Source organism: Canis lupus, chromosome 1, assembly GCF_048164855.1.
Source record: "Canis lupus baileyi chromosome 1, mCanLup2.hap1, whole genome shotgun sequence".
NCBI classification, from domain to species: domain Eukaryota; kingdom Metazoa; phylum Chordata; class Mammalia; order Carnivora; family Canidae; genus Canis; species Canis lupus.
This window is the reverse complement of record NC_132838.1, coordinates 112,576,358-112,602,108: the sequence shown is the minus strand read 5'-3', so window position 1 is coordinate 112,602,108 and position 25,751 is coordinate 112,576,358. Positions and strand designations below refer to the sequence as shown.

At 58.6% G+C, this 25,751-nt stretch overlaps 2 protein-coding genes across 3 annotated transcripts in view; both read right to left on the bottom strand.

Moving 5' to 3' along the window:
* Positions 1 to 2,228: 2,228 nt before the first annotated feature.
* On the bottom strand, positions 2,229 to 11,960 carry GSK3A (glycogen synthase kinase 3 alpha). Its single transcript, XM_072776152.1, has 11 exons — positions 11,663 to 11,960; positions 9,561 to 9,748; positions 8,167 to 8,250; positions 7,874 to 7,984; positions 5,928 to 6,058; positions 5,721 to 5,827; positions 4,622 to 4,719; positions 4,446 to 4,541; positions 3,879 to 4,065; positions 3,488 to 3,580; positions 2,229 to 2,932 (listed from the first exon to the last, which is right to left on the bottom strand). Exons 1-11 carry the CDS (start codon positions 11,943 to 11,945, stop codon positions 2,859 to 2,861), a joined length of 1,452 nt encoding a protein of 483 aa, XP_072632253.1. The 5' UTR covers positions 11,946 to 11,960; the 3' UTR covers positions 2,229 to 2,858.
* A 4,278-nt stretch (positions 11,961 to 16,238) lies between these two features.
* ERF (ETS2 repressor factor) overlaps positions 16,239 to 25,751 on the bottom strand; it is a 16,812-nt gene continuing 7,299 nt past the window's right edge. The window contains exons 1-4 of one of the 2 annotated variants that reach the window (XM_072776125.1): positions 23,642 to 23,800; positions 18,978 to 19,212; positions 18,473 to 18,588; positions 16,240 to 18,370 (exon numbers count right to left, since the gene is read on the bottom strand). In XM_072776125.1, coding sequence (XP_072632226.1) covers positions 17,076 to 18,370; positions 18,473 to 18,588; positions 18,978 to 19,212; positions 23,642 to 23,663 — 1,668 coding nt within the window. In that variant the 5' untranslated portion in view covers positions 23,664 to 23,800 and the 3' untranslated portion in view covers positions 16,240 to 17,075. Of the gene's footprint in view, positions 18,371 to 18,472; positions 18,589 to 18,977; positions 19,213 to 23,641; positions 23,801 to 25,751 lie in introns of those variants that run through there. The other variant, XM_072776136.1, reaches the window with a different exon arrangement.

Genomic DNA, 25,751 nt, shown 5'->3' with positions numbered 1-25,751 from the left:
GTGCGTCTCATTGATTTGTTCAGCCTGGGAGTCCTGCGGCCTCCTTCCCTCACACATGCTGGGTGACGCTGGGGGCCAGGAAGGAGGCAGCTCTGCCCTGCCCCTGGGCAGCAGGCAGATACCAGCCCCAGGATCCTCAGGGCTGCGATGGGGATGTACAGGGACAGTGGGATCCCAGAGCAGGGAGCAAACCCCCACCACCAGTACCACTCTAGGAGGGGTAGTCCTTGAGGAACAATTAGAAATCTGCTAACAGGAAGAGGACATAGCAGGCAGACAGCACTGCAAAGAGGGTGAGTTCTTGGTATACTTGGAAAGGGTCCAGTTATTCACAGCTACAATAACAGCAAATGCGACTGCCTAGCCGTGGCAGGCACCGTGGCTAGCACCGTGCACAGATTATGATGCAGCAGGCCTGCGAGGTGATCTCAGTATTAGCCCCATTGTGTGGATGAGAAGACAGGGACAGAGACTCGCCCAAGGTCTCACATTAGGCAGCAGTGTCGCTGAGATTTGAATCCAGGGCGGGGGTGGGGTTGGTGCCTTCAGTCCGTGTCTGCCACAGTACTGCCGAGTGAGTGACTGGAGACTGAGACGGGCACGGCAGCACTCAGAGGAGGCTCTGTTCCAACTGGAGGGAAAGTGAAAAAGTGAGCTGGTGTCACACAGCAGCTGAGGTTTGATCGTACTTCGAAAGATCAAAGGTCTGAGGAACAGGAAGGACTTCCCAACTTTTTCAAAGGTTACCTGGGTTGGCAGTCCTTCCTCTGTAAACAGAAGTAGAGGGTTTATGGCAGGTCCCTGGAACAAGTTCCCGCCAGGCCTCTACAGACAGAGGTGTTCAGGCAGGGGAGGCCATGGCTGAAAGGCATCTGTGAGGGAGGCAGGTCTGGACCTGGGAAGGCCAGACTGAGAAGTGGGGGCAGGGTGGGGTAGTAGGGGGGCAAGGAGGGTCAGAAGTGGGGCTTAGGGCTCCCGGGCATCAGGGTGGGGCAAGGGGGCAGGCTGAAGATGGTCTAGGAGGGAAAGAATGGGACTGGGCCAGGGTAGAGGCCACAGGAGTGGGAAGAAGGGGAGGGACAACCTCCGTGACCTCACTGGCTGAACGGATGTGAGCCACAGGAAGGTAGGCGTGCCTGGGGTGCCCCTTGCCCAGACCAGCCTTTCTCTCTTCTCTGGTCTCCTTGCTTTAAGTATTCATCTTACAAACAAGGTGCTATCCAGAGAGCACTGAGCAGGGAAGGCCAGGGATTGTTCTGGGCAGTATACAGATGCCCCCTGGAGCTGGCCTGAGCAGACTGGAGAGTTCAGATGCCATAGGAACAGTCCCTGAACTCTCAGAACACGTTCAAAATTCCCCTTTTGGGGGCACCTGGCTTGCTCAGTAGAGCATGTAACATTTGATTTCCAGATTGAGTTCAAGCTCCGCCTTGCGCGCACGCGCGCACACACACACACACACACACACACACACACTGGATATAGAGGTTACTTAACAAACTCCTTCCCTTTTTCTTCACAATTGAAGTCCGGTGGAGGATGTATCAGTTGCTCCTCAGGCCTTCCACTTCTGGGGCCTCCCCCCTCTCATAGCATCAGCCCTGCATGGAGGAGATGCCCTATTCCTGTGCCCATGGGCCCCCCCATCTGGCCCCCCCAGCATGTTTTCAAAGCAAAGGAAGAAGCCAAGGTCTCTGCACCCATCTTCCCAGTATCCCTAGATGTGGGCCAGGTATGTGCCATTTAAAACAGAAATGAGAGCTTGGAGATGTGTTACAGTTTAAGAACAGCTCCCCTGCCCAAGAAGAGTCCACATCCAGGCTGATGTGGCCTCAGTGACCGTTTGTCACCTGGCGTCCTTGTGAAGCCCCAGGTAGCTCGGGCCGTGGGACACAGAGCCCTCATGTTCAAGTCTTGACTCTGCCATTTCCACTCAGTGGCTTTGACCCCTGATCCCCTGTTCTCTCAACTGTCACCTGGGGATAACAGTGCCTGCCTCCCTCTGAAGGCAGCCCCCCAACACACACTAGGCCTCTGCTGTGGAGGAGCCAGACTGTTCATCCCACGTGCAGAGCTGAGGCCCGGGAAAGCTGGGCACGTGCGTCAGGGCCAGGACTCAGGCAGCCCAGCCTGGGTTCACCCTGCCCCATTGCTGAGATGTCCTGTCCCAGCACGGCCCCTCAGGCACCTCCCTCACCTCTGTGGGAACAAGGCAGCCAGACAGGAAGCAGGTTTTCATGCCAATAATTTATTGAACGGAGGTCTGTACACAGGCAAACCTTACTGTGGAAACCAAGACATCAGGAGCTCCCCCACCCCCACGCCCTCAGCCCTCCAGGGTGGGGAGAGGAGGGAGGAGACCTCAGGGGCAGAGGACAGGAGGGGGAACACAGCTGTAGAAGGGGGATGGGCCAGGTTGGACGGTGTGAATCGACGTTTTCTTTAAGAAAAAAATTATAACAATCTATTTACACCCGGGGGGGGGGGGGGCGGGGGGAAGGGAAGGGAAGAGGAATAGACGGGCCGGTCTGGTTCTATTTACAAGGGACACAGGAGGGGAGGAGGGGTTGGAGGAGTGTAGGCCTGGGAGGAAGGGAGGGGGCCAAGGGGGTAGGAGGTCCTCATGCCTCCAACCCCCCGTCCTTCCTACTCTTCCCTCCCCACAACCAGTTAAAATCCTCTTAAAAAGCCCACCACTGGGTGAGGCTGGTGAGGGAGGGACTGGAGGTAGGGACAGGGACTCATTTACCTCTGCCCTCTAGTCTAGGGGCCCAGCCAGGTCAGGAACTTGATGGGCTATGGTCCCCCTTCCCAGCCCCACCAGGGGCTCCCAGATGGAAGGGTGATGGGAGGGGCCCTCAGGAAGAGTTAGTAAGGGGAGCCGTGGCATCGGTCGTCTGCCAGTCTGGGCCGGTCTGAGCCTCACTTAAAGCTGAGGAGGAAGAAAAAGCAGAGTTACCCTGGGCCTCTCTGACCCCGGTCCAGGAGCAGGACCTCGGTGGGGGATACTGGTAGACACAGACAGCTGCCACTCTTAGGTCCAAGGCTACGTCCGCCAACGCCAAAGGGCCAGGTTGGTCATGGAGTGACTCACCAGGGAGCCAGGCCCCACATAAAAGCGGGCAGCTAGAACTCAGCCCCCACCCACAGCACTGCCCTGAGGAAAGGCAGGCCCACTGTTGCCCAGATTTTCTTCCCCAGGAGACACAGGAAATCGGGATCTGTACAGGCAATGGCCTGTTTTTAAACGTGGGCAACAAATTTAACTGTTTATTTGTGTAAGCCAAACCTATCTCTTTGGTTTTCCAGTTAGCACTTAAACACAAATATAGGCAATCAGACTCTATAAAGGTGGCCGTTCGTGTGTCGTATACTGTCAATCCTCAACGAGTTCCATGCACATGCAGGGATCCCAGGGGCTGTGGGGACAGGCCTGCCTCCCAGGCCGAGAAAGGCTTTCATCCACAGCAGGTGGCCCCCGACTTACCTTGTGAGGATGGAGTGAGGGAGGCAGTGCCCGCTGGGGACCTCAAGTGAGGAGGGATGAGAATGGCGTTGAGAGATGGCTGGATGGAGAGTTCTAAAGACAGGAATGGACAGGCCCAGTCAGGAGGCGGGTGCTGGCAGCTGGGGTTGGGCTTAGGAAGGGGCACCAGGTAGGGACCCAGCTCTTGGCAAGGCCAGGAGACTCTTGTAATCACTGAACACTTTAAATGACAAACCAGAAAGGGCCTAGCACAGGTGATTGCAGAGCACGGGTGAAGCAGTTCCGTGTCTCCTATATCAGGGCCATCTCCCGAGCACCCCACTCCTAGCTCTAGCACCAAGCGCTCCTCCACAACGCTGTTGGCTCCCTGTACCCCACGCTGTGCCCTCACCTCCAGGACTGAAGTTGAAGAGGGGGGGAAGCGGGCGGTTGTTGGGGAGCTGGGTTCCGTGACATCGCAGTTCATCAAAGAAGCTGTGGGCGCAGGCTTCCAGAGGGGAGAGCCTCGAGGACGGTGTGTACTCCAGCAGGCTAGAGCAGAGTGCAATGGCCTCTGGCGGCGTTCGAGATTTGAACACCTTGAGGGGAAGGGGACAAGTCAGGAGGGCGAGCAGCCCAGGCACCGGGTACTCCTGCACCGCGCTGCTCCAGGGCCTGACTCCTGCACTCCCACTTTCCAAATGAGGTATAACCACTAAGAAGTCACTTTTTTGGCGGTGAACAGCTCACCCAGGTCCCATCACTGGACAGGTCCTGCAGTGAGCCTGTTTCCCCAACAGAACAATGGCACTCTCGAACTTACCATGGACCCTCAACATCTAGAGAATGGAAGATGCCATAAACTTTGAAATCTGAACAGACCCACTCCCAAACCCTGACTCTATAGCCAGGTCCCCAGACCAGCTGGCCTCCAGAGGGGACGTCGACCTTGCTGCCTGAGCCCCCAGCCCTGCCCCACCTTTGTCCAGGGGTGAGCTTTAATCTGGGGAAACTTGAACTCCGTGTAGTTAGGGTTCATCTCTCGGATCTGTTCCCGGGTTGGTGTACCCAGCACCTGGAGAGAAAGGGAGGGGTCTGAGCCACAGCTCCTAGCCCTCGACCCTGTCCCCGCCCACCCGGCCACAGTGCCCTCACCTTGATGATCTCCACCAGCTGATCTACCCCGCTGTCCCCAGGGAAGATGGGCTGGCCCAGGAGGAGCTCGGCCAGGACGCAGCCAGCTGACCACACATCTAAAGGGGGTGGGGGAGGGTCAGGGCTGCCCCATCCATCCCCTCACAAACACTTCTCTTCCCCACAGTCATCCTGAGGGTGCCAGGAGAAAGCCCCATTTTCTCAGCCCCAGCTCAAAGTCCTACACGGTTTAGGGACACGGGAGCCCACTATTGAACCTCCAGGTCAGCCTGACCACACTGCGCTCCGCCATCCAAGCGTTTGCCACCGTCATTGCCTCTCCCCCCTCAGCGATCCCAGGAAGCCCCTGCTCTGCCTCTAGACTCGGGACAGCCCAACATACCTAGGACAGGCTTCTGTGTTCTCTGGGCCCCAAGAAGGTCAAGCCTTAAGTCCTAGGCCTAGCCTCTATCCTGCCCGCAGGAACAGCTATAGGCCAGTAGTCTTGCCCCCTCCCTGGTCTGTACCTTGACCCCCACCCCCCCAGCACACATTCACACCTAAGGACCACGAAGTTTCTTCACGCTGCCTGGGAATGCTCTCCCAACCCTTTCACGGCCTCTCCTCCCGCCTGGAGGTTGCACTGTCATCCCCACCAATGGGACAGGCCCCAGAGACCCAGGGAAAAAGTCACACCCTCTTGCTGGTCAGCCTTGCCTCCAAGGTTGCTGGCAGCTTCTCACCACCACCACCACCACCACCACCACCATCGCCCCGACCGCCACCCCCACCCAGATTTACCCCCTCCCCCCGGGCCCCCGAAGAGAAGGCTGACTGGGAGTTTCCAGAGCCCACGTGGACTCTGAAGTCAGGTCAGCTTTGAAAGCCCAGTCCTGCCCAGCCCCAGCGGTGCGAATGCAGGCAGGCGGCCTCTCGGCTCTCAGCCTCAGACTGCTCATCTGTGAAACGAGCAGACGCCAGCATCGCCCTCCAAAGTTTGTGAGGACTGGATAAAAGAACACAGGTTAAGCTTGTATCACCGAGCGTGGCAGACAGCACCCTTAATGCAAAAACTGCCATGCCTGCCGCTCCCCACCCACCGCCCTCCCATAAGTCTGACCAATGGACGAGGTGTAATCAGTGGCTCCGAAGATCAGCTCCGGGGCCCTGTAGTAGCGAGAACAGATGTAGGAGACGTTGGGCTCCCCCCGGACCAACTGCTTTGCACTGTGGGAAGAGGTGGGCAGGGGTCAACAGAAGGCAAGGGATGGGGTCCCCCACACTCCTCACCCCTTCAGCCACCCAGCACAGCCCAGGCCAGGCCCACCTGCCAAAATCGCAGAGCTTGAGGACAGCTGTGTCAGGGTCCACCAGCAGGTTCTGGGGCTTGATGTCACGGTGACACACCCCCTGGGAGTGGATGTAGGCCAAGCTCCGGAAGAGCTGGTACATGTACACCTGGGATGGGCAGGGGACAGCACGACTGCAGGTTCTGCCCACAGAACCTGCCAGAGATCCCCCCTCATGGCTGAAGAGCCCTTCCAAGCTCCTTGCTCCAGCTCAAAAACCCTTCTGCTGCCCCTGGGTCCTCCAAGTTTGGGATGCACCGGGATCACCTGGAGGGCTTGTTCCAACAGGGACCCCGGGGCCCCGTCCCAGAGTTTCTGACTCAGTAAGCTCAGGATGTGGCATCTGCAACGGGCCCTTCAGGGCTGGTGCCGCCCCCCACTTTGAGACTACTGCTCTAGTCACACACCTCAGCAGGAGCCTGACAGCAACACGCAGACATCAGGAAGGCCTTGTGGGAGCCAGTCGCTCAGCTCCGAAACCACTGGCTATAGGAAGGGCTCTGCTTCCTTCGTCTGCCAGTCAAAACCACCCACAGACTAGCCTCTCTCCAGCTGGATTTTCCTGCCACTCTCCCTCCCACCGATTAGAACATAAGTGCCAGGAGAGCAGGGATCTCGATGTGTTTATCACCGCTGCATCTCCTAGGGCCTAGCCCAGTGCCCAGTGTGCAGTAACCACTCAGGCCAGTTTCCTGGGCCCTCGTCCTCCTGTTTCCACTGCCCTTGGCTAGAGATGCCGCTTCCTCACCCTGCACCTGATGATCTTTCAGAAGCCTTCCTTGATCCTTCTTACCCCCAAAGCAGGCAAGCCTGGGGGCCTGTTTCCAGAATTCCCTACGCTCCTTCTAGTACGGCAGTTGCTAGTCGTTTTATAGTTCTTTGTGACAACAGCTGTCTGCTCGGCTAAACTGAGAGCTCTTCCACAGCAAAGCCTGGGTCTCAGTCAGCTGGGCCTCTGGAATCACTCGATGCTGGGTTCAGCACACAGCAGCCACAGCAGAGATTCATCAAACCAGAGGACTCCCCTCCCGGGAGGCAGGATCCCCCAACACCAACCATTGGTAGAGCTCTGAGGCTGCCCTGGGCCCAGGGTTCTTAGAGCTGGCAGGAGGAAGCTGTTCAACCTTCAGCCGACCTGAAGCCACCCACCCCTCCCGATGCACAAGGCTGCTGCAGCCTCTGCTCTCTGTATCAGCCCTCCACTCCTTGATTCTTTCATCCATTCATTCGAACGTCTCCTGAAGGACAGTAATAGCCGGGGCACAGCACCAGGCCATGGGGAATGAGCTTGCACAGATGCCAAAGATGCGTCCTTTCTGGGTTCTGTGGACACCAACATTCCTCCAACCCTGCCTCCTTCCCACTTGCCTCTGCCAAGGCTCCGAAGGCCAGGACTCTGACCTCAGTGTTTCCTCCCTTGGTATTCTCAGGCCCCACCCCAATTCTGGGCCAACTCCACCGCTACTGGAGCCCTGGGCTCCCAGTGTGGACCCGAGCAGGTACCCTGCAGTCTCCCCAGGCCCCACTTAGCCTGCCTCCCTGATTTGGTCAGGCCTCAGGGTGGCCTGCCCTCCACTGAGCAAGTTCCATCTGCGGCGGATATGGAGACAAAAGCAGGGAACACAAGGCCTCTGAGGAGCAAAATAAATCTAAAGAATGAGGGACACCTGGGTGACTCAGTGGTTGAGCATCTGCCTTTGGTGTTATTCCGGGGTCCTGGGATTGAGTCCCGCATCAGGCTCTCCGCAGGAAGCCTCCTCCTCCCCCTGCCTGTGTCTCTGCCTCTCTGTGTTTCTTGTGAATAAATAAATAAAATCTTAAAAAAAATTTTTTTTTGGAGGATAAGGGAACCCACAGAAGGCAGGAGGATCCAGGGACCCTGGCTTTGTAGGCCTGGGCCCCAACAGCCTGCCAGACTGCCCACCTTGACATAGATGATAGGGATGGTCAACTTGGCCTTGGTGAAATGGCGGGCCACCCGGTACACTGTCTCGGGCACGTATTCCAGCACCAGATTTAGATAAAGCTCATCTTTCTGCAGAGAGCAAAGGAGAGGTGTGAGGCGCTGCTGTGAGGAACAGGCGGGGAAGGGAGGGGCGGGGGAGGGAAGGCTCATAGAGGGGGTAACGGGGGAAGGACTGGCAATCACGAGAAAGACAGGCAGGAACATGGCGGGGAGTCAAGGTGGAGGACTCCCCCGCACACCCAAGGTCTCACCTTCTCCCCACTGGAGTAGAAGAAGTATCTCAGCCTTACAATATTGCAGTGGTCCAGCTTACGCATAATCTGCAGCTCTCGGTTCTTGGGAGCAAAGGGAAAGTGCCTCAGATGACAGCCTGACTCCCCTCACCTCCCCCGCGCCCACCCCACAGCCTCGCTCCCCCACCCCTGCGAGTAGAGCCAGGCAACCACTCCTTACATCCCAGCTGCACAGCCCCTCTGGGGCAGTCCCTAATTCCTCACCCTAGGAGCTAAACCCAACCTACAAATGAGCTTTCTTCAGCCCACTGCTCAAAAATGTCCAATTTGTTGCTGACCTTTGAAAACCAAACATCTTCACGTACAAATTCAGTTTTCCAGCTGTCTTAAAAAAAATCGCACAAGGCCCAAGTGACAAGAGACAAGTAGTGGCCACCAAACTTACCCTGGTCCCCACTCCTCTCTACTGCTTCTGCTAGAGGCATCTGGGCCCTGGAACCCTGGGCCTGGATCCTAAGGCCCAGGTTCCAGACTTCCACCTTCCCAAAGGGGATCCAGCCTCAGCCTCTCCTCCAAGACACAGTCTTAATCTCTTCCCTATTCTCTGTCCCCCTGAGAACTCCTGCCCTCAGATCCCTCTCACCTCTGGTACTCAACACTAATCAAATTCTGACCCACACCCTGGAGCTCCTCCTGCGAGGGCAAGGAGGGGTTCTCCCTGCCAAGGTCCAGGCCGAGACCTGGTTCCCTCCCAGCCTAGGGTCAGTTCATTCATATCCAGACTAGCCTAAGCTCTAAAATGCCAGTCCTCGCAACACCGATCAGCCCTCAACTTCCACCTCCCCCATGTCCTCCTTGTTCCCTGGGCCTCCACTAGGTTACAGGGCACAGCTGTGTGAAGGAGGAATGGGGGACAGATCTCCCCACCACGGCATGTGGTTTGGTGAGTGTGGGGCAGGCTGCATTTCACCCTGCACTTGGCCAAGCACCTGGGTCAGGGCATGACCTTCACAAACACGCTCATCACCTCCACCAGCTTCCTGCCCGCTCTGTGCAGAAGGGTAGCTTTGTGCGTGAAGTGGAAGGCTTCGGAATCAGGCAAGCCAGAGTCTAGTCTTGCCCTCAAGTCAACTCTCTTCTACGAGTCTCAGTCTTAAGACACCGATACCTACCCTCAAACGATCTTTACGGGAGTTAGATAAGAACTTGCCCTTGTTACAAAGCACTTCACGCCAATCCAAAAGCCAGTAAACACCATCCTGGGCTCTCTGGGAACCCGCATGCCTATCTTCCACACAATTCACTCCCTTCTCTTTCCCTACTCTGGCCCATGTTCAGGTCCCCTGTGGAAAGCCAATTCCAGCCCTCTCGCCTATCACACCTGGTTACACCTCCTTGTCCCCACTTGCTACCTTGAACCTTTTGTCCTGGAGAACCTTCTTGATGGCCACCAGTTCCCTGGTCTCAGCCAGCCGTGCCTGGTACACGACCCCAAATGAGCCATTGCCAATCACTTTGATGTCTGTGTAAGCCACCTCCTGGGAGCGCTCCGGGCCTTGGCCTAGAGTGGCTACCACTGTGGTCACCTTCCCGCTGTCACCTGGGGAACAAAGGGGACACACAATCCACTGACCATCCCCCTTGCCACCACCCAATCATAGGGCTGTGGGAAGGAGGGGAATCACTACAAGGTGCTTACTAGGGGCCTCCTCATCCCCTCATCTTGGAGCAAAGATGGGTGTCAGATGCCTCCAGGTGTACTTTCTCCTTTTCCCTCCAGGGAATGCTAAATCCTGCCTCTTCTTCTGTGGGAGGACACTGACATCTAAACCTCTTGCTGTTCAAGCGTTGATAAGCTGTAATTTCTATGCCTGATAAGCAGCAAATCACTGGTCCCTCTTGGTTCGAGGGCAGCCTCACACTTGCAGATGTTGACTCCATCGACTCAGAGCTTACTGCCTGCTGGGGCCCCCTCCTGCCTGGGGAAAGCCTGACCCAATCTCTTCCATTTAATACAGCAGCAACCCTAAGGTACTTTGACTTTCAGCAAGCACTAGTTTTTGTCACAGCTTGGGGAACAGTGACCTCTAAGTCCTCATTGGTAGAGCTGGTAACTGCCACTGGTTTTCGGTGGCAGAAAGGACTCCTTCAGACTTAAGTGCCAGTGCCAGGACTCTCACTTTTTGGGGAGAGCTAGCCCGTCCCAAATACTTTGGGGTTAGAAAAAGTGCTGACATGACCTCCTCATCTGTGTGACCCAGAGCCCTAGACCCTTTCATGTATTTGGAGGGGTCCCCAGTGGGCAAGTACTAAGTTCTGAGAATGGCGAATCTGACCTCCGTTAACCAGGGGCTAGCCAAGCCTCGGTCCTCCAAAGGAAAGCTGTAACCCCTAGCTCCATTCTCCAAACAGCAGCAAACTTTTGTGGCGTTCTTAGAGAAAAGTGGCCCCTTTACTTTGGGGAACCATCAGACCCCAAAGAAAAGGAGTCACTGATGAATCAAACCCATTTTGAGGGGGCAGTGACACCTTTTGGAAAGAGATGATCCTACACAGCTGTTCTTCCACAGCCAGTGACACCACACCTCAGAACATGGGTTTAACCTCAGATCCATATCCTATGGGGAACTATGACCCTCCCCTGACCCTGTTTCATTTTTGTGGAAGAAGACCCACCACTATAAGTTTTTCATTTTCCTTGGTGTTTTGGGTTTGTTGTTTTTTTTTATTTTTTTTTTATTAAGCAAATTCTACCCTCAATGTAGAGCTCGAACTCACAACCCTGAGATCCAGAGTTGCATGCTCTACCGACTGAACCAGCCAGGCGCCCCAAGCCAAGCTTTCAAAAGAACACTGACTACAGACTTGGTCTGCAGAATACAATGATTCCTAGTTTGTCCTTATTTCTAAGAAGCAACAATCATTAATTTCTACCACCGGGGATACAGTTTTACCTGTTACAGATGGGGTGATGGTAACTGATCTTGCGTTTTAAAAGGAAAGACTGCCTGGGTACCAGGTTTGGGAAGCCCTGGCCCAATCCTTCCCGGCCAGAGTGACCCCTAAACCATTTCCATGTGATATTCACTCCAAATCCCCATCCTCTAGAGGGGAGCAAATTCAGACCCCCCTCTTCTGAGGTGATGGTAATCTCATTCTTTTTGGGAACAATAACTCTCTAGCCCCATTTGCAAGTGATGACTCCTGATCCTGTTGTCTAATGGATGGCAACATCAGATTCCTGTTTTTGAGGCTTAAGGATCCAAGCCCTAGGCATCGGAAGAACAGGAACCTGTGACCCCTGTTTTGTGGAGAATTACTAAATCTAATCCTAAACTCCAATTGATGGTGACCCCTCAAATCCCTTTCTCTGGGAGGGGGAGACCTCAGATCCCATCTTTGGGAAGCACACTGAGCTGGAGCTCCTATCTGGGCATACTGAAGAACCTGATCGACGTCTGAAGGGCTTCAGGAACCCAGATCTCCACCCCCCACGGACGCTGCTAATACTCACGGCCCAGCTTCACTCCCGGCGGCGGGAAGCTAGTGCCCGCACCCGGGCCGCCGCTGCCTCCTCCGCCGCTGCCGGTGGGGCCGCCCCCGGAGCTCGAGGCCCCCACGCCCCCACCCATGGCTCCGACTGACGCCTTCCCACCGCCGCTGCCGCCCGGGCCGGAGGCCGAGCCCCCGGGGCCGCCGCCGCCGCCGCCGCCTCCGCCGCCTGGCTCCGCGAACGAGCTGGTCCGCGCCCGGCCCGAGCCCCCAGGGCCGCCCCCTGAAGGCGCGCCGCCGCTCATGGCGCCGAGCGCAGGCCCAGGCCGCGGGGCTCGGGCTGCCCGGGCTGCCCCCGCCGCCGCCGCTGCCGCCGCCTCCCCCGGGCTCTGGCCTCTTCCAGGCCGCGCCGCTCGGGCTCCGGCTCCGGCCCAGCGCCCGCCGCGGGGCACGCCGGGAGATGCAGTCCGCCTGCCCTACGCGCCGCCGTCGCCGCCCTCGGTCGGCACAGAGAACCGCGGGGCACGCCGGGAAATGGAGTCTGCAAAGGCTTCAGAGCTGACCGCGGGGGATGACGGGTCGCGCTGCTCGTCAGGAAATAGAGTCCTAGGCAATAAGTCGGCCGACTGTGTAGACGGCGGACCCTCAAGTACTTTGAGAAGTGGAGTCAGAGTCACACACTCGCTCCACTGCAGCAACTGCGAGCGCTAGATGTGCTTCAGAAATGCAGTTGAAGCCACTCTTTTCGGAGAGCTTTGTAGTCCTGATGCACGCCGGGAAACGGAGTCCAGACGCTCATTTAGTCTATTGGTTGTGTATGCCGGTCAGCGCCAGGTGCACTGTGGGAAATTGAGTCGGCGCCGGTGCATCCGCAGATATCAGGCCGTGAAGCAAGCCGGGAAATGGAGTCGTCGCCACGCCCTCACCGCATTGCAGGTGTACCGCGACTGCCAAAGTACGCCGGGAAATGGAGTCCCATGTGCTCCCCAAGCCCCAAGTGGACACTGCTATTACGGAGATAGGCTAGGAAATAGAATAGGTAGGTACGGCGTTCCTCTGCCCTCTTATGGTGGGCCGCAGTTCCTGCCGGGAAATGTAGTCGACACCAACGCTTCGGAGTAGTTGCCACAGTGAGCCTTTGTGTCTTCTGGGAAATGGAGTTCAAGGCAGACTCATTTGACTGAGGGGGAGGGATCTACCAGGAGCCCGAAGAATGCTGGGTAATAGTCCAGACCGGATCCTAACCCTTTGAGACGAGACTGCAGAGGCTCGCTGGGAAGTGTAGTCCAATCGGTACATTTGGGAAAGCGTGAGCCAAATGTGGAAGACGTCAATCCCCTGGGAAGATTGCAGTGTTCAACGCCTCCTTACCCTCCTCAGACCCCAAGAAAAAGCTGAAGTTGGTCAGGGGCTGCGGTAAAATGGAGCCCAAACATTCCAAATTCCAAGTTTCCACAAATCAGGAAGGAAAAACCCTCCCTCAAACAATTTGGGGAACAAAGTTCCCGGTGGTCTCTCAGAACAATAGTCTTCTAGCTTTTTCTACCGACGCGGGTTCACCAAGAGGCTGAGACGAGCATTAAAGCAGGTGAAAAAATTTCCGTTTTGCATCTCCTTTCAGCCTTTTGCGTACTCCCGCCTTCTAAGTTTACAGGATCCAGGAGGGCCCAAAACAAGGAAGCCGGCTAAGAGTAGCCTCGGGTTTTGTGCACGGACTAGGTCGCCCTATTTATCGATTAATAACCGGAAAGACTAATTTCAAAGGACCCTGGGAAATGAAGTTCGTGCGAGGGAGCGTGTGTGTGTGTGTGTGTGTGTGTGTGCGCGCGCCGGAAATATTTGGAACTAGAATGAAATCATCCTCGGCCCCTCCTATCCCCTAGAATAATGGGAAATGGAGTCTCTAGACGTTCACTTTAATCTGAGTCTATGTTCATACTGTCTTGCCCTTTCTGAAGCCTGAAGTCTCGTTCACTAGGTCTGACTGCAATTCGCAGCGGACCCACAAAGCCTTAGGGCCCCGGCAGTCTCGCGAAAGCCTTCTGGGACTACATTAACCAGAAGCCAAAGCGCGGACATACTTCCGCTACCTTTTCAATGAACGCGGCTGCATTAAGGAACAGTCCAGAGCGGGGGCTTCTGGGAGTGGTAGTTTTTCGGTCAAGTGGTGGTTGCTGCCCTCTGACGGCAGCTCAGAGATGAAAAGCAAAAATCTGAGTCAGTCCCAAGCCTGGGTAAATCAAATCCTGCACTGGACCACCAAGGCCCAAAAGGGCAGCGGAGAAGTGCGGGATGGCAGCGGTTACTTAACGGCCGGAGCTCATGGGACACGCGCAGTGGACGGCGCGTGGACAACCGCCACGAGGGGATTGGGGTCCGTGGGAGTTTGAGGGCGACCATCTGAGGGAACCTTACCAGATTGTTTGCAGGGGTGAGAACGTTTGTTGAGGGGTACTAGGGCAGACTCTTAAGTGTCTATGAGGGGCCCGTGGGTGTCTTGAGGTGCTCAGGGGAGTCCATGGAGAGGTGAAGGGGCCTTACTGGGAACCAGTGGAGAAGTCACAGGGGATTTGGAATGTCTTCAGGATCTGTAGGATACCAAGAAACCACCGCTGACTGAGGGGATCTCTCAGGGACCCCAAAGGGCAAGCACCAGGAAGGAGCTTCAGGGGCCTGGGAGGGGGCGAGGGGGTGTGATGGTGCTGGGGGTTACAGGCAAGAAGAGAGTCTCTGAAAGGATGAATTGATGAAGTATTGTGAGACCTATAAAGGGCTTTCTATTTGGAATCAGAGATCCTGGGATATAGAAGGGAGCAAGGGTGTGGTCTTGCAGAAACTGAATACATTTAGGTGGGTCATTAAAGATTAGAGGAGCCGCTGGTGTTTTCAAGACCAGATGCCACCTGTGACATTCCTCAGGGTCAGAATTGGAGGCAACAGGTCTGGCTTTGCCGTGGTCTGACCTGAAGAGCAGTTCTGGAGCTGAACGCTCTTTAATCCATATTAGACCTGGTTAGAGATGCTCTGAAGGCACTGGAATCGGGCTGAGATTACGAGTCTGGGTCCACCCCCCTCCTCCCAGTGATAACATCCCCCTTTCTTCATCACACCACCACCACCACCACCAACTCAGTTGCATCTATGTTGCCAGGAGACATGCCTCATCCCAACTTCCAGAAATAGCCCAGTGGCCCCCACCCCAGGGAGTGACTTACATCACCCAGGAGAGGGAGCAGTTGCCCGCAGGCTGCCAAGGGAGCCTCGGTTTCCTGCCAGTACCCCAGCCCTGGATCCTCTCTTCACTGCCAATCGACATCATCTGGGACCACCCACCCTGGGCTGGCAGGAAATGAGGGTGAAGCCTGAGCAGATAGGAACTGCCAGCTCCTTCCCCCTCAGTGGCGCAGGGTGGAGTTTCTCCGTGAAGCCAGTCCAGCAGGCCTGAGTCCTCAATTCCCACTCCATTTCTTAGCTGTGTAGCCTTAGGGAAACTCCTTCCTCTCTCTGGGCCTCCTGTGCCTCACCTGCACTGAAGGGGTTGGACTGCCCCTAAGGACCTTTTCGGCCAGAATTCCTCCTTTTTCATCCCCGGAGCAAGTTCTCCAACCTGAGCTTCTAGCTTTATAAGCTCACCTTTCAGATCCTATGATCTTGAGACCTTTGTCTAGATCCAACCATCCTGGCCTTAGGAGAAAAAGGAGTCGTCAAAAGAACATGGGCTCCAGAAACAGACCTCATTTTAAGTCCTGGCTGGCCTTAGGGCCTTAGGCAAGTCATTTAACTGAGCCTTGCCCTTACCTCACTGGATGTGGGAGATAAAGCACTGCAGCTAACTAGGTATCAGCAAGTCGATCAGTACCAACTATGATTAAGCCTGTCCCTTCTCTTGGGACACCTAGGTGGCTTAGTGGTTGAGCATCTGCCTTCGGTCAGGGCATAATCCCAGGGTCCCAGGATCAAGTGCTTTGTCAGGCTCCCCGCAAGAAGCCTGCTACTCCCTCTGCCTATGCCTCATGAATAAATAAAATCTTTTAAAAAAATTTTTTAAAGCCTGTCTCTTCTCCACTTGCTGGCAGAACATGTTTCCTTGGTTTGACAGACCACTAAGGAAGCGTGCAAGGTCTACATTTCAAGAGACACTGCAGGCCTGCTGCCAAAGTCTCACTCCCAGCCATGGGGACAGGGACAGGAGTACACAGAACTAGAAAGGAAAGGCAGTTCAGGTGATCAGAAGAGCAAAGGGCGATAGTGTTGTGGAATCTCAAGTGCTTCCAAGGACCAGGGGATCCCCCACAGAATAGGGGAGCTGTCTGAGGGCCAAAGGGTGCCTGAGATCTTTATCATCAGGCCCTGGGATTATGTGGCTCTGGGGTCAGATATTCCCCAGGCTTGGATTTGACCCATTAAGATGAGGTTAGACCTTCTGGCCATAGATCTCCTGGAGGGACAGTCTAGGCCCCTGTCTTTCAGAACCAAACAGAGGCTGTGACCTTGTGGTGGTTGTGCCTAGCACCCAGGACAGATCACCACATCCAAAGGTCCAAAGTTTTATTGTTTTGAATACATTCTCCAGCAGCCCCCCAACTTCCCTCCCCCCCCACCCTCCATCCCCAATACAGAATAAGGCTTGACCAAAGACCCCCACCCCAGGGGCCCCAGCTAGGAGGCAGAGGGGGCTTCCAGTTTGGTTTCAGGGCACCCCCTTCTCACCCCCCCACCCGCCTGCCTATGGGCTTAGTCCTAGGAGCAGCTGGGGGTGAAGGGGTTGGACCAGTGCTGGGGTAGGGAGTGGGAGAGGGATAGCAGGCACTTGTAGAGATTTGTGGCCTCTGGGCGGCACCCCTCCCCCTCCTCTGCCCCCCACCCCCCACCATGGAATTTTTGGTTCATCAGAAAATGTCCCTCCCTCTCCTGCTGCAACCCTGTGGGGTATGAGAAACCCAGGCACTCAGGGCCCCTGGAGGGGCAGGGAAGGCAGGACGGGGCTGAGGATGGCCGGGAACGGAGAGGGACTGGGACAGGGACAGGAGGCAGAGAACAGGGAGGGAGACAAGGCTTTTACTTCCTAAGCGATTGTAATAAAAAACGTTCCTGGGCATGGAGGCCAGAGCCTCAGTTCAAATATAAATTCCCCAGAATGGAGGTGGCCCCCTCAACTCCCCCCCCCCTACCCTCCCCACCACCACTTTGCCTGGAGCTTAGAAACCCACAGATAGGGGAAAGCCCCCAGCCCTGGGCACCCACCCACCCTCACCATTAAAAAAAAAAAAAAATTAAAAGTTTTATACAAAACGTGGGGCAGGAAAGGGGAGGAGGCCGGGAAGACACCAGAGAGCTGTCCTCACCTCCAGGGCTGGGGGTGGGGGGGTGGTTAAGGCAGCAAAAGAAGCATGGGAGGTGGGGGGGGGACCAGGGGGACCCCCTGCCCACAGCTCTCAGGAATCTCGATGCTCCAGGGAGAGCTGGGCTGTAGCGTGCTGGAGGTCAGAGCTCACTCGCCTCGGGGTGAGGGGTCCCCCGGCCTCCCCGGGCCCCTCCCCGCGCACCTTCTTGTCCTCACCCTCATCCTCTGGGCCCCCAGCGGGGCCCCCACCCCCCTCCAGGCGACAGTCTTCACTCCAGCGCCGCTTGAAGCGCAGCTTGAGAGGCATGCACTGCGCCGCCCCGGGAGCCTCGCCGGGCTCGGGCTTGGGGGGCGCGGGGGGGGCACGGGGGGTCTTGAACACCTCCCCATCTTCCTCATCCTCATCGCTGATGTCCGTCACCTCCACTTCCTCCGACTCGCCTTCCGAGATAGGCTCCACCTTGATCTGTGGCGGTGGCGGTGGCGGGGCCAGGGCCCCCGCACCCTCGGCCAGCCCGCCCGCGCTGCCACCACCGCCAATGCTGATGCCACTGCTCTTGTCAGCACCCGCCGGGGCCTTCTCCCCAGCTGCCCGCTGCCGGCGTCCCAGCGGGGGCGGCTGGAGCTTAAACTTGAATGGGGAGGAAGAGGAGGAAGAGGAGGACGAGGCCGAGGAGGGGACCGGTGGGGTCTCCGGTGCCATGGGCGGCAGCGGGCACTTGTCAGGGCGCTGTGGCTGGGGCACCACCAGCCCAGGGTAGTGCAGGAAGGCGCGGGGACTGAGGTGGTAGTTGTAGACGCTTTGGGTGTGGGCCTGCAGGTACCGTTTCATGTCCTCCGGGCTGAAGGAGAAGTGGGAGCCTCCCCCTGAGCCGCTGGGGCCACCGCCACCACTGGGGTACATGGGGCTCAGCGTCGGGGAGGGAGTGTAGGCCAGGTGAGTGGGTGTCATGGGCAGAGCCGGGGAGAGCTGAGGGGGGAGCAGGGAGCCAGGCCCAGCCAGAGGCGACACAGGGAAGGGGCTGAGGGGCTCAGGGCCACCCCGGGGCCGGGGGTAGACACGGAAGACGCCGGGGTCATGGGGCAGGCGTGCCAGCGGGGGCCCGCGGAAGGCACCCAGCTCCGGAGGCCCTGGCGGTCGGGCCCGGGGGTCCTCTCCCAGTGGCTCTTCCAGCTCCGACGTGCCATCGCTGCAGTCACTGACTGAGCCTCGGCCCAGGCGTCGGGCCACCACAGCCGAGAAGAGGGAAGAAGAGGATGAAGAGCAGGCCGGTGGGGAGCGGGGGTCCTCGGTGGGGGACAGCACCTCGGAGGGCGTTGAGGGAGGGAAGCGGAAGTGGCTGCCACCCGATGGCACTGGAGGGGCACTCTGGGGCACTGCGCCCCCTGCAGGAGAGGGGAGACGTGGCGTCAAGGTCCGCGGTCCAGCCTGGACACAGGCCCATCCTCTCCTCCCTCTGAGGCCAAACCCCCAGCCCAACTACTCACCAGCCAACCCCACATCGATGAAAGGGTAATTAACCAGCACCAGTTTGTTGAAGTTGAACTTGTAGGTGAACCGTTTCCCCTTGGTCTTGTGCAGAATGCGTTTGTTGTAATAATAGCTGTGGGCGTAGAAACACATTGGACCGTCAGTCATGCAGGGACCCCAGTCTAGACCCTTACTCGACGCAAGTTGGGTGTCGCTCACCAAGGAGGACCAAGAAACCTGGGTCACACGCGAGAAGCCAAGGACCCAGGAGAAACAGCTCTCCCCTCAGGTCTGGGGCCAAGACTAGAGGCCACACCCAGACTGTAGTCTCTCCTCAGGACACTTCTATGTGACAGAAGCACTCCAAGGAGGATCAGGACTTGCCCGTGGTCTCACCGCTCCGAGCTGGCAAAGGATCAAACCCGAAGCCTATTCCCGTGGGTTATACGCTCCCCAGCCAGTGGGGGCTCCCCAGCCAGTGGGGGCCATCCACTCTGCCCAGGGGCTTCTGCCCCTCCTCACCGCAGGGCCCGGCTCAGCTTGTCATAATTCATCTGGGGCTTGCACTTGCGGACACCCCAGAGCCGAGCCACTTCGTCAGGGTCCTTGATGACGAATTCCCCGTAGTCCCCCTGCCAGGCGATGACACCCTGGTACTCCTCTTTCCGCAGCAGCTCCAGGATAAAGTGCCACAGCTGGATCTGCCTCGAGCCAGGGGACGACTCCGGCTTGTAGGCCCAATCCGGGAAGGCAAACCCTGGGGACAGACAGGAGGCAGGGGAGTGGCCCCGGGTCAGGATGCCAAGTCCAAGGCTTCAGGTCCCCTCCCAGGGTCCACCCTCCTACCCCGCCCTCCACGTGGGGAAATCCGTCTCCCCTCTGCCAAGTCAGGACCTGAGTTAGGGAGAGACAGTGTGTGTCTGTGTGTGAGGGGGCTAGACGGGAGCTGGGGGGGGAGGGAAGCTGGAGCCTGCTCCAGCGACACGGGAGAAACAGGAAACCGTCGGCGGCGGGTCCCGGGGCCAGTGCCAGGGGGCCAGGCACCAAGCCAGGCCGGCGGGCAGGGCTGCCAGTGGGGGAGGGGCAGGAAGGGGCACACGTGGCCAGCCGGGTTGGGGCGATCCCCCCCGACCCCCCCAATTCCCATTCAGGGCCAGTTATACCCCTCCCCCAACTCACCCCACAGCTCCAGTCCCCTTCTGGGAACATAACACTGTCTCCCCTCCCAAAACCTACCAGAGCCCGACTCCCACCCCAGGACCCGATGATTTTTTTTTTTTTTCTTAAAAGGACCAGGAGGGGTGGGGTGGTTGGTTGACGATGAGGTCAGCGCTTGCACACACAGAGGCTTCTGTCTTCCCTGGAGAGTGAAACCCAGACTGTCTGAGAGAGCCCCCCCCCAACAAGCCCTAGACCCTCTGTGCTGACTGCCCTCCCCGGACCCAGGCGCATGGACACAACCTGGCTGGAACGCCCCAGCCCAGGCCTGGAGACTGAGCAGGCAATGCTGCAGCCTGTTCCCCCTTCCGCCTTCTCATCCTCAAGCTTCTTCCCTGCCCACCTGCCTACCCGCCCCCAGCATTAACCTTGGGTAGAGGTTGGTGGTGGGCTGGCTGGTCCCTGGAGGGGGTGGGCAGCCTGGGGGGGGGGGACGGTGGGGGGGCTGCGGTTGTCATTTCCCAAACCCCCGGGTAATCAGGGGCCATCAATAATTCAGCACTAGGCAGCCGGTAATGGAGGGGTGGGAGGAGGGAAGGGGAGGAAGAGAAGGAGGGGGAGGCAGGATAGGGGCCCTGATGCCACCAGAGGGAGAAGGCCAAGGTGGACAGCAAAGGATGGGCGGGGTCCCAAGTCCCAGTCAGGCTGCTGGAGTGAGCCTCTGGCCTGCCTCAAGCCCCAACTGAAGCAGGTACCAACCAGGCCTGGGGCAATGCTGAGCCTCCCTCAAAGACTCCACCGCAGCCTGGACTCCCAACAGAGGATACTTCCCCTTGGGGACACAGGGATTCAGCAGTTCCTACTCCCACAGGCACTACCCCTTCTAAATCCAAAGCTGACTCTATCCCCTACAGTGAACCAGCTTCCTGAGCCCCAGCCTTGGGTAGGATGGAATGGCCAGCATTCCCCACTAGTCACAGCCCCATTCAGAAATCCCAGCCTCAAACCAGCGCCTCGGGGCTCCAAGGATACGACCTCCAGCTGGTTACAGTCCCAGAGTCCTACACCAGCAGCCCCTGCTCCATTCAGAAGTGACAGCCCCTGACAATGCCTTCCATAGATCCCAGCATCCATAGCCCCATCCCTCTCTCGGGAATCCAGGTGTTCATCCCCATTATCCTCACCCCACTGGAGATTCCAGGTCCCAGGGTCATCCTCAGGGCCCGAAGGCCCTTAGGAGCCAAAGTTACCAAATGACTAGCTCCATGTACCCTCTGAGTCCTACAAAAAAAGCTCCTACCTCCCCCCAACTCAGGGCACCAAGCTCTGTGCTTCTCCCACCTAAGCTCCAATCTGGCTCACAGACCCAGGAGTGTGTGTGGTGTTGGCGGTGGGGGTTGTGAAGCCCCTGAGACATCAGTCTGGAGTTGGGGGAGTATACTGACTTCCATCCTCCCCCCCAAAATTAAAGCCACCCTTCCCAGCCCACCCGCCCCAGCCTCCTTGTCCCGGTAACCAGGCAACGTGTGTGCAGCGACAGTCCTGGGAGCGGGGGAGCAGGAGGCTAAAAATAAACTTTGCAGAAGAGAAGGAGTGAGAGAGACTACATGCAACACAAAGGGAACTCGGAAGGGAGGTGGGGGGCTCTGGGAAGGCCTCAAGCTGCATTCTGGGGGCCGTCCCAGGCTGCCTCGTTAACCCCCCCTCCCTGAGCAAGCCTCCCTCAGGGGCTAGGACCCAGGATCCCACTCCAGTTAGAGACCCTCCCCACTCCCAGGTCCACCCCTACCCGGCTTTCCTCATCAGACATGGCATACATGAGGGCCTGTTCCTGGCTTTGGGGGGAGAAGAAGAGCGGGGGTGACGTCAGGGTGTCTCAATGGGGCTCTGTTCCCCAGGCCTTGGAGCCAGGAGCCAGGCACGGGCAAGGGGAGCATGTGTGAGTGTGTGTTGTGTATGGGTCCACGTGCTTCAACAGGGAACCACCGGGCCTGCGCCAAGAAAGCTTAGGGGAGCAGGACCCCTGGAGCATGGGGGTGGCAGTGAAACAGACAGCAAGCAGTTGACACTGAGAGAGGTGCTCAGGACATTCTGAGACAGGATGGAGAGGTGGCAGCAGACAAGACAGGAAGGGTTGGGATGGCAGGGTCCCAGAAGGCACACCTGGGTCCCACAGAGGCGGGGTAGGGATTCTCCCAGACGGACTGGAAACCAGGGGTGGGGAACAGAACTCCTGGGCACCCCCCAAATTCACATGACTGGCCAAACTTTTTTTAAAGGGACCATGGGGGTCGGAAGGGAGGGGTGGTGGTAGAGGAAGAACACGCCGACCTCCTGGGGGGCCCTACCACCTCCCCCACTACAGGCAGCCCTCGGTGGCGCCAGAGCCGGGAAGAAAACAGGAAGTGGGAAACAGCCGCGGCAGAGACTAGAGGGGCCGGGATGGAGGATCGGATGAGGGGCGTGCAGACGGACAGACGCGCCGATGGACCGATCGGGAAGCCATTCCAGGCCCCCGCCCCTTCCCCCAACCGGAGAATCCACACGCGCGGCTCGGCCCCAAGACAGGGGTAGGGGAGCGGCCCAGCCGGTCCCACCAGGAGAAGGCCCGCAGCAGGGAGGGAAGACGAGGCGGGGTTGTCTGGGCGCCTAGGCCCCCTCCTCGGGCGAGGGGAGGCTCCTGCTGCCCCCAAGGCCCAGCGGCCCCGCAGCCTGTGGGAGCCAGAGAGTATGTGGGACGCACGTGACTGACCCTACAGCACTCTGCACCCCTGCCCCACCCCCCTGCCCCCCTCCTCGGCCCCAATCCCCAGGCGCCGGAGCCCGGCTCGGAGCCCTTTAAGAGCCGCCCCCACCCGCCGAGCGGGGGGGCGGGGTGGGTGGGCCGGTCGGGGCACACACCCGCACACAGGAGCCCGAGCCGCGGCCGCCGCCGGGGGAAGGAAACAAGTTTGAACAGCGGCGCCCGGCCCCCTTCCCCCTCCCCCGTCCCCGCCCCGGGCCGGATTCCGACGGGGTAGACGGGCAGGGGGCGGCTGGGACCCCTCCCCCCAGCGCGCTCGGGCGCAAAGTCCAGCCCGCGCGAGCCCGGGGGCGGCGGGGGAGGGGAGGGGGGAAAGTCCGAGTGGGAGGGGGGTTAATCCCGCTGCCCCCCGCCCGCCGACGGACGGGGGGGAGGGGAACCTTGGCCCCTTAAGGAGGAGCAAGTTGGCGGGGAAGAGGGGGGCGGAGGGAAAAGACGGCCGGTTGAAAGAGAAGCGCTGGATGAGGGAGGGGGGGCGAAGGGGGAGCCTCCGCGTCCCCCCCACCTTCCCCACCCTTCTCAACCCCGAGGCCCCGGCGGCGCGGGAGGAGGCTACCCAGGTCTCTCCGGAGCCACCTTAAAGCCGCGCGTTCTAAGGTCGGAAACAAAAAGTTCCTTTTTCGAACGTTCGGGCTGCGCTTTGGAACTTTGCGACTCGGCGCGGGCGGGGGAGCGAGGAGCCGGCGGAGACGGGCGGGGGAGGGGCGGCGCAGCCCGGACCCCGAGTCTCGGGCTCCCCAATCACGCCTTCCTCCTAGAAGCCATCCCGTATCCCCCTCTAAGCCGGTGCGGGGCAAGCGCCGCGGTGAAGGTCATGGGCCGGACCACGCAGCGCGGAACCGGGAATAGCGGGCCCCGTGGACAGCCCCCCCACACACGCCCCGCACACGTCCCGGCCCCCAGAGTGCAACGTGACAGAGCGGCGGGGAGGGACCCCGCCACCCCCGTGATCCCAGGAGTGGGGGAGAACCCAGCTTTCGGGGTCCAGCAGGGAGAGAACCAGGACTCGCGGCACCCACACCACTCCGCCCAGACCCAGAAATTGGGGGTCCCATGCAGCACCCCTCGCTTGCGCCACGAGAAGCAACAGGTCTCGAGTGCTCGGGGGTCCCCCGGAACTGGGGATCCCTCGGGCTACCCCGAAACCCTTCAGCCCCCCCAAAGTTTCTACGCCTGGTTTCCCGGGGCAACAAGTCTCCCCCACACGTGCTGCCCCCGCCCCCACCTGTGTCCGCCGGGGTCTTCATGCTGGGGGGCCCGGGGCGAGGCGCCCCGACTCCGGGCCGCAGCTCCCGGCGCCCGCGCTGCCCCGTCCCGTCCCGCGCCCGTCGGGCCGCCCTCGGCGCTTCACCCGGCCTCGCCTCTCAGAGCCTCTCCCCTCCCCGCCGCCGCCTCCCGGGTTAATATCGCACTCCGGGGCCGGGACGCCCACGCCCCCCGGCCGGCGACGTCACCGCCGCGTCGCCATGGAGACACTGCGCCCGCCCCCTCCCCGCGCACTCACACACACACTCGCCGGCGCGCAGCCACTGAGGACCGGCCGGCTCTGGGCTTAAAGGGGCCGCGCGGCGGGGGAGGAAGGAAGGAGGGGGCGGGGGTGGGATGGGGTCCTGGGGGTCATGACCCTTTTCTGAGGCTCCAAGTCTGCAGATAACTTAAGTCCTCGGCACTCGCGACCTGCCGCCCCTCCTCCTCTCCTCCCCTCTGCAAAATCCAGAGTTTCTTTTGGGAGCTTGTAAGAGGGGAGGGGGGAAACTGGAGGTGGGGGGTCAGAAACTTTTGAAAGGCCTGGACCTTTCGGGAGGGGTCAGGATCTTCACTGCAGGGGGGCAGGGTCAAGACCTTGGGGGATGATCAAGACCACATTTCCCACCCTGGCCTTACCCTACCCGCCCACCCACCCCCCCCCAGCCCTAAGCCTGCATGGGGGCAGCTGTCCGGGGGTGGGGTGGAATGGGTGGGAAGCATTTCCCAGCATCGGAAACGGGGAGGCGGCTGTGCCCTCTGCTCCTCCGGGGATGGGATGGGGTCTTGGCCTTCCAGATAGCCCCAATCCCAGCTGGTGAGGAAGTGACCAGAGAGAAGGCATTCGGGAGCATCCCCCCACACACACTCCATCCTCGGGCAGCAGCTGTCCTAAGGACACGGCTGGCGTCGGAGGTACCCCCACCTCCATCGCCGGCGCTGGGGGTTCCGGAGGTGGAGCCAGGATGCGAGGGGGCGATCAAAGTCTGAACAAATGTGCTCCCAAGGGGCACTGGGGGGTCGCCAGGAGAGAGGAAGGTAGGCTTAAGGATGAGGGCCAGTGCGTAGGGCAGTGTTAAGTCTGTTCTCCGCAGCGGGGAGGGATGGATGGAGCCTGAGGCTTCAGGAAACAGGAAATCAGTGCTGATCAGATGGCTAGCTGGAGCTGGCAGCAGGGTAGAGGGCAAATAGAAGCGATATCCACGACTGAGCCTGGAGACAGAGTTTCAAAGAAGACTCTGAGGTACCAAAGGAGAGGCATATTGGAGGGGGTGGGGGAGTGATGCTCAGAGAAACTGAAATTGAGAAGATGGGCCGGGAAAGACAAGCCACTGGGAGGGAAGGCCAGCAGGGTCAGACTCTTTACTTCTTGGAGCTTCCTGATGCATTAGAGCAGTCCCTCACCATTGCCTCAGAAGTCTCTAGCCTCTTCCTCCATGGAGGCCAAGGCCTCGAGGGAAGCATCACCTCCCTGGGGAATTATGTAACCTTGCCTACGGACAGTGCAGCTCCCCCACGGATATTGTAACCCTCTGGGAGCAGTGTGGTCCAGCAATAATAATCGCCATCATTGTTATTATAACAGCTCCCGAATTCCTAGCGCTCATGATGTGCCAGGCATTGGGCCAAGCATTGTCTGGGGCATCTTGTCATTTGATGCTCACAAAATCCCAAAGAGGGAAGTTACTATTGTTACCCCCATTTACAGATTAAGAAGGTGAGGCTCAGAGGGGAAATCAGCCTGCCAAAGTCCTACAGCCAGGAAGTGTTGGGAGTCAGGATTCAAAGGAAACCTATCCAATTTGGAACCACTACCCTTCACCACTATTCGTTAACGCCTTCACTGTCCGCCCCCCTCTGAAAAAGACAATGCTGAGTTTCAAAGATTATAGGTCTGTAATGGCTTCAGTGATCCCACACTCCCACTGACAAGAGAGAGACTTAGGTTGCACCCCTAACTTTGCTACTTCCTGTCTGTGACATAGAGCAAGGGAGTTTGCCTCTTTGAGCCTCAACTTCCTCATCTGTAAAATGGGGATTTTATTAGACCCAACATGACCAGCTTGTTTTAAGAAATCGGGGATGTGAAG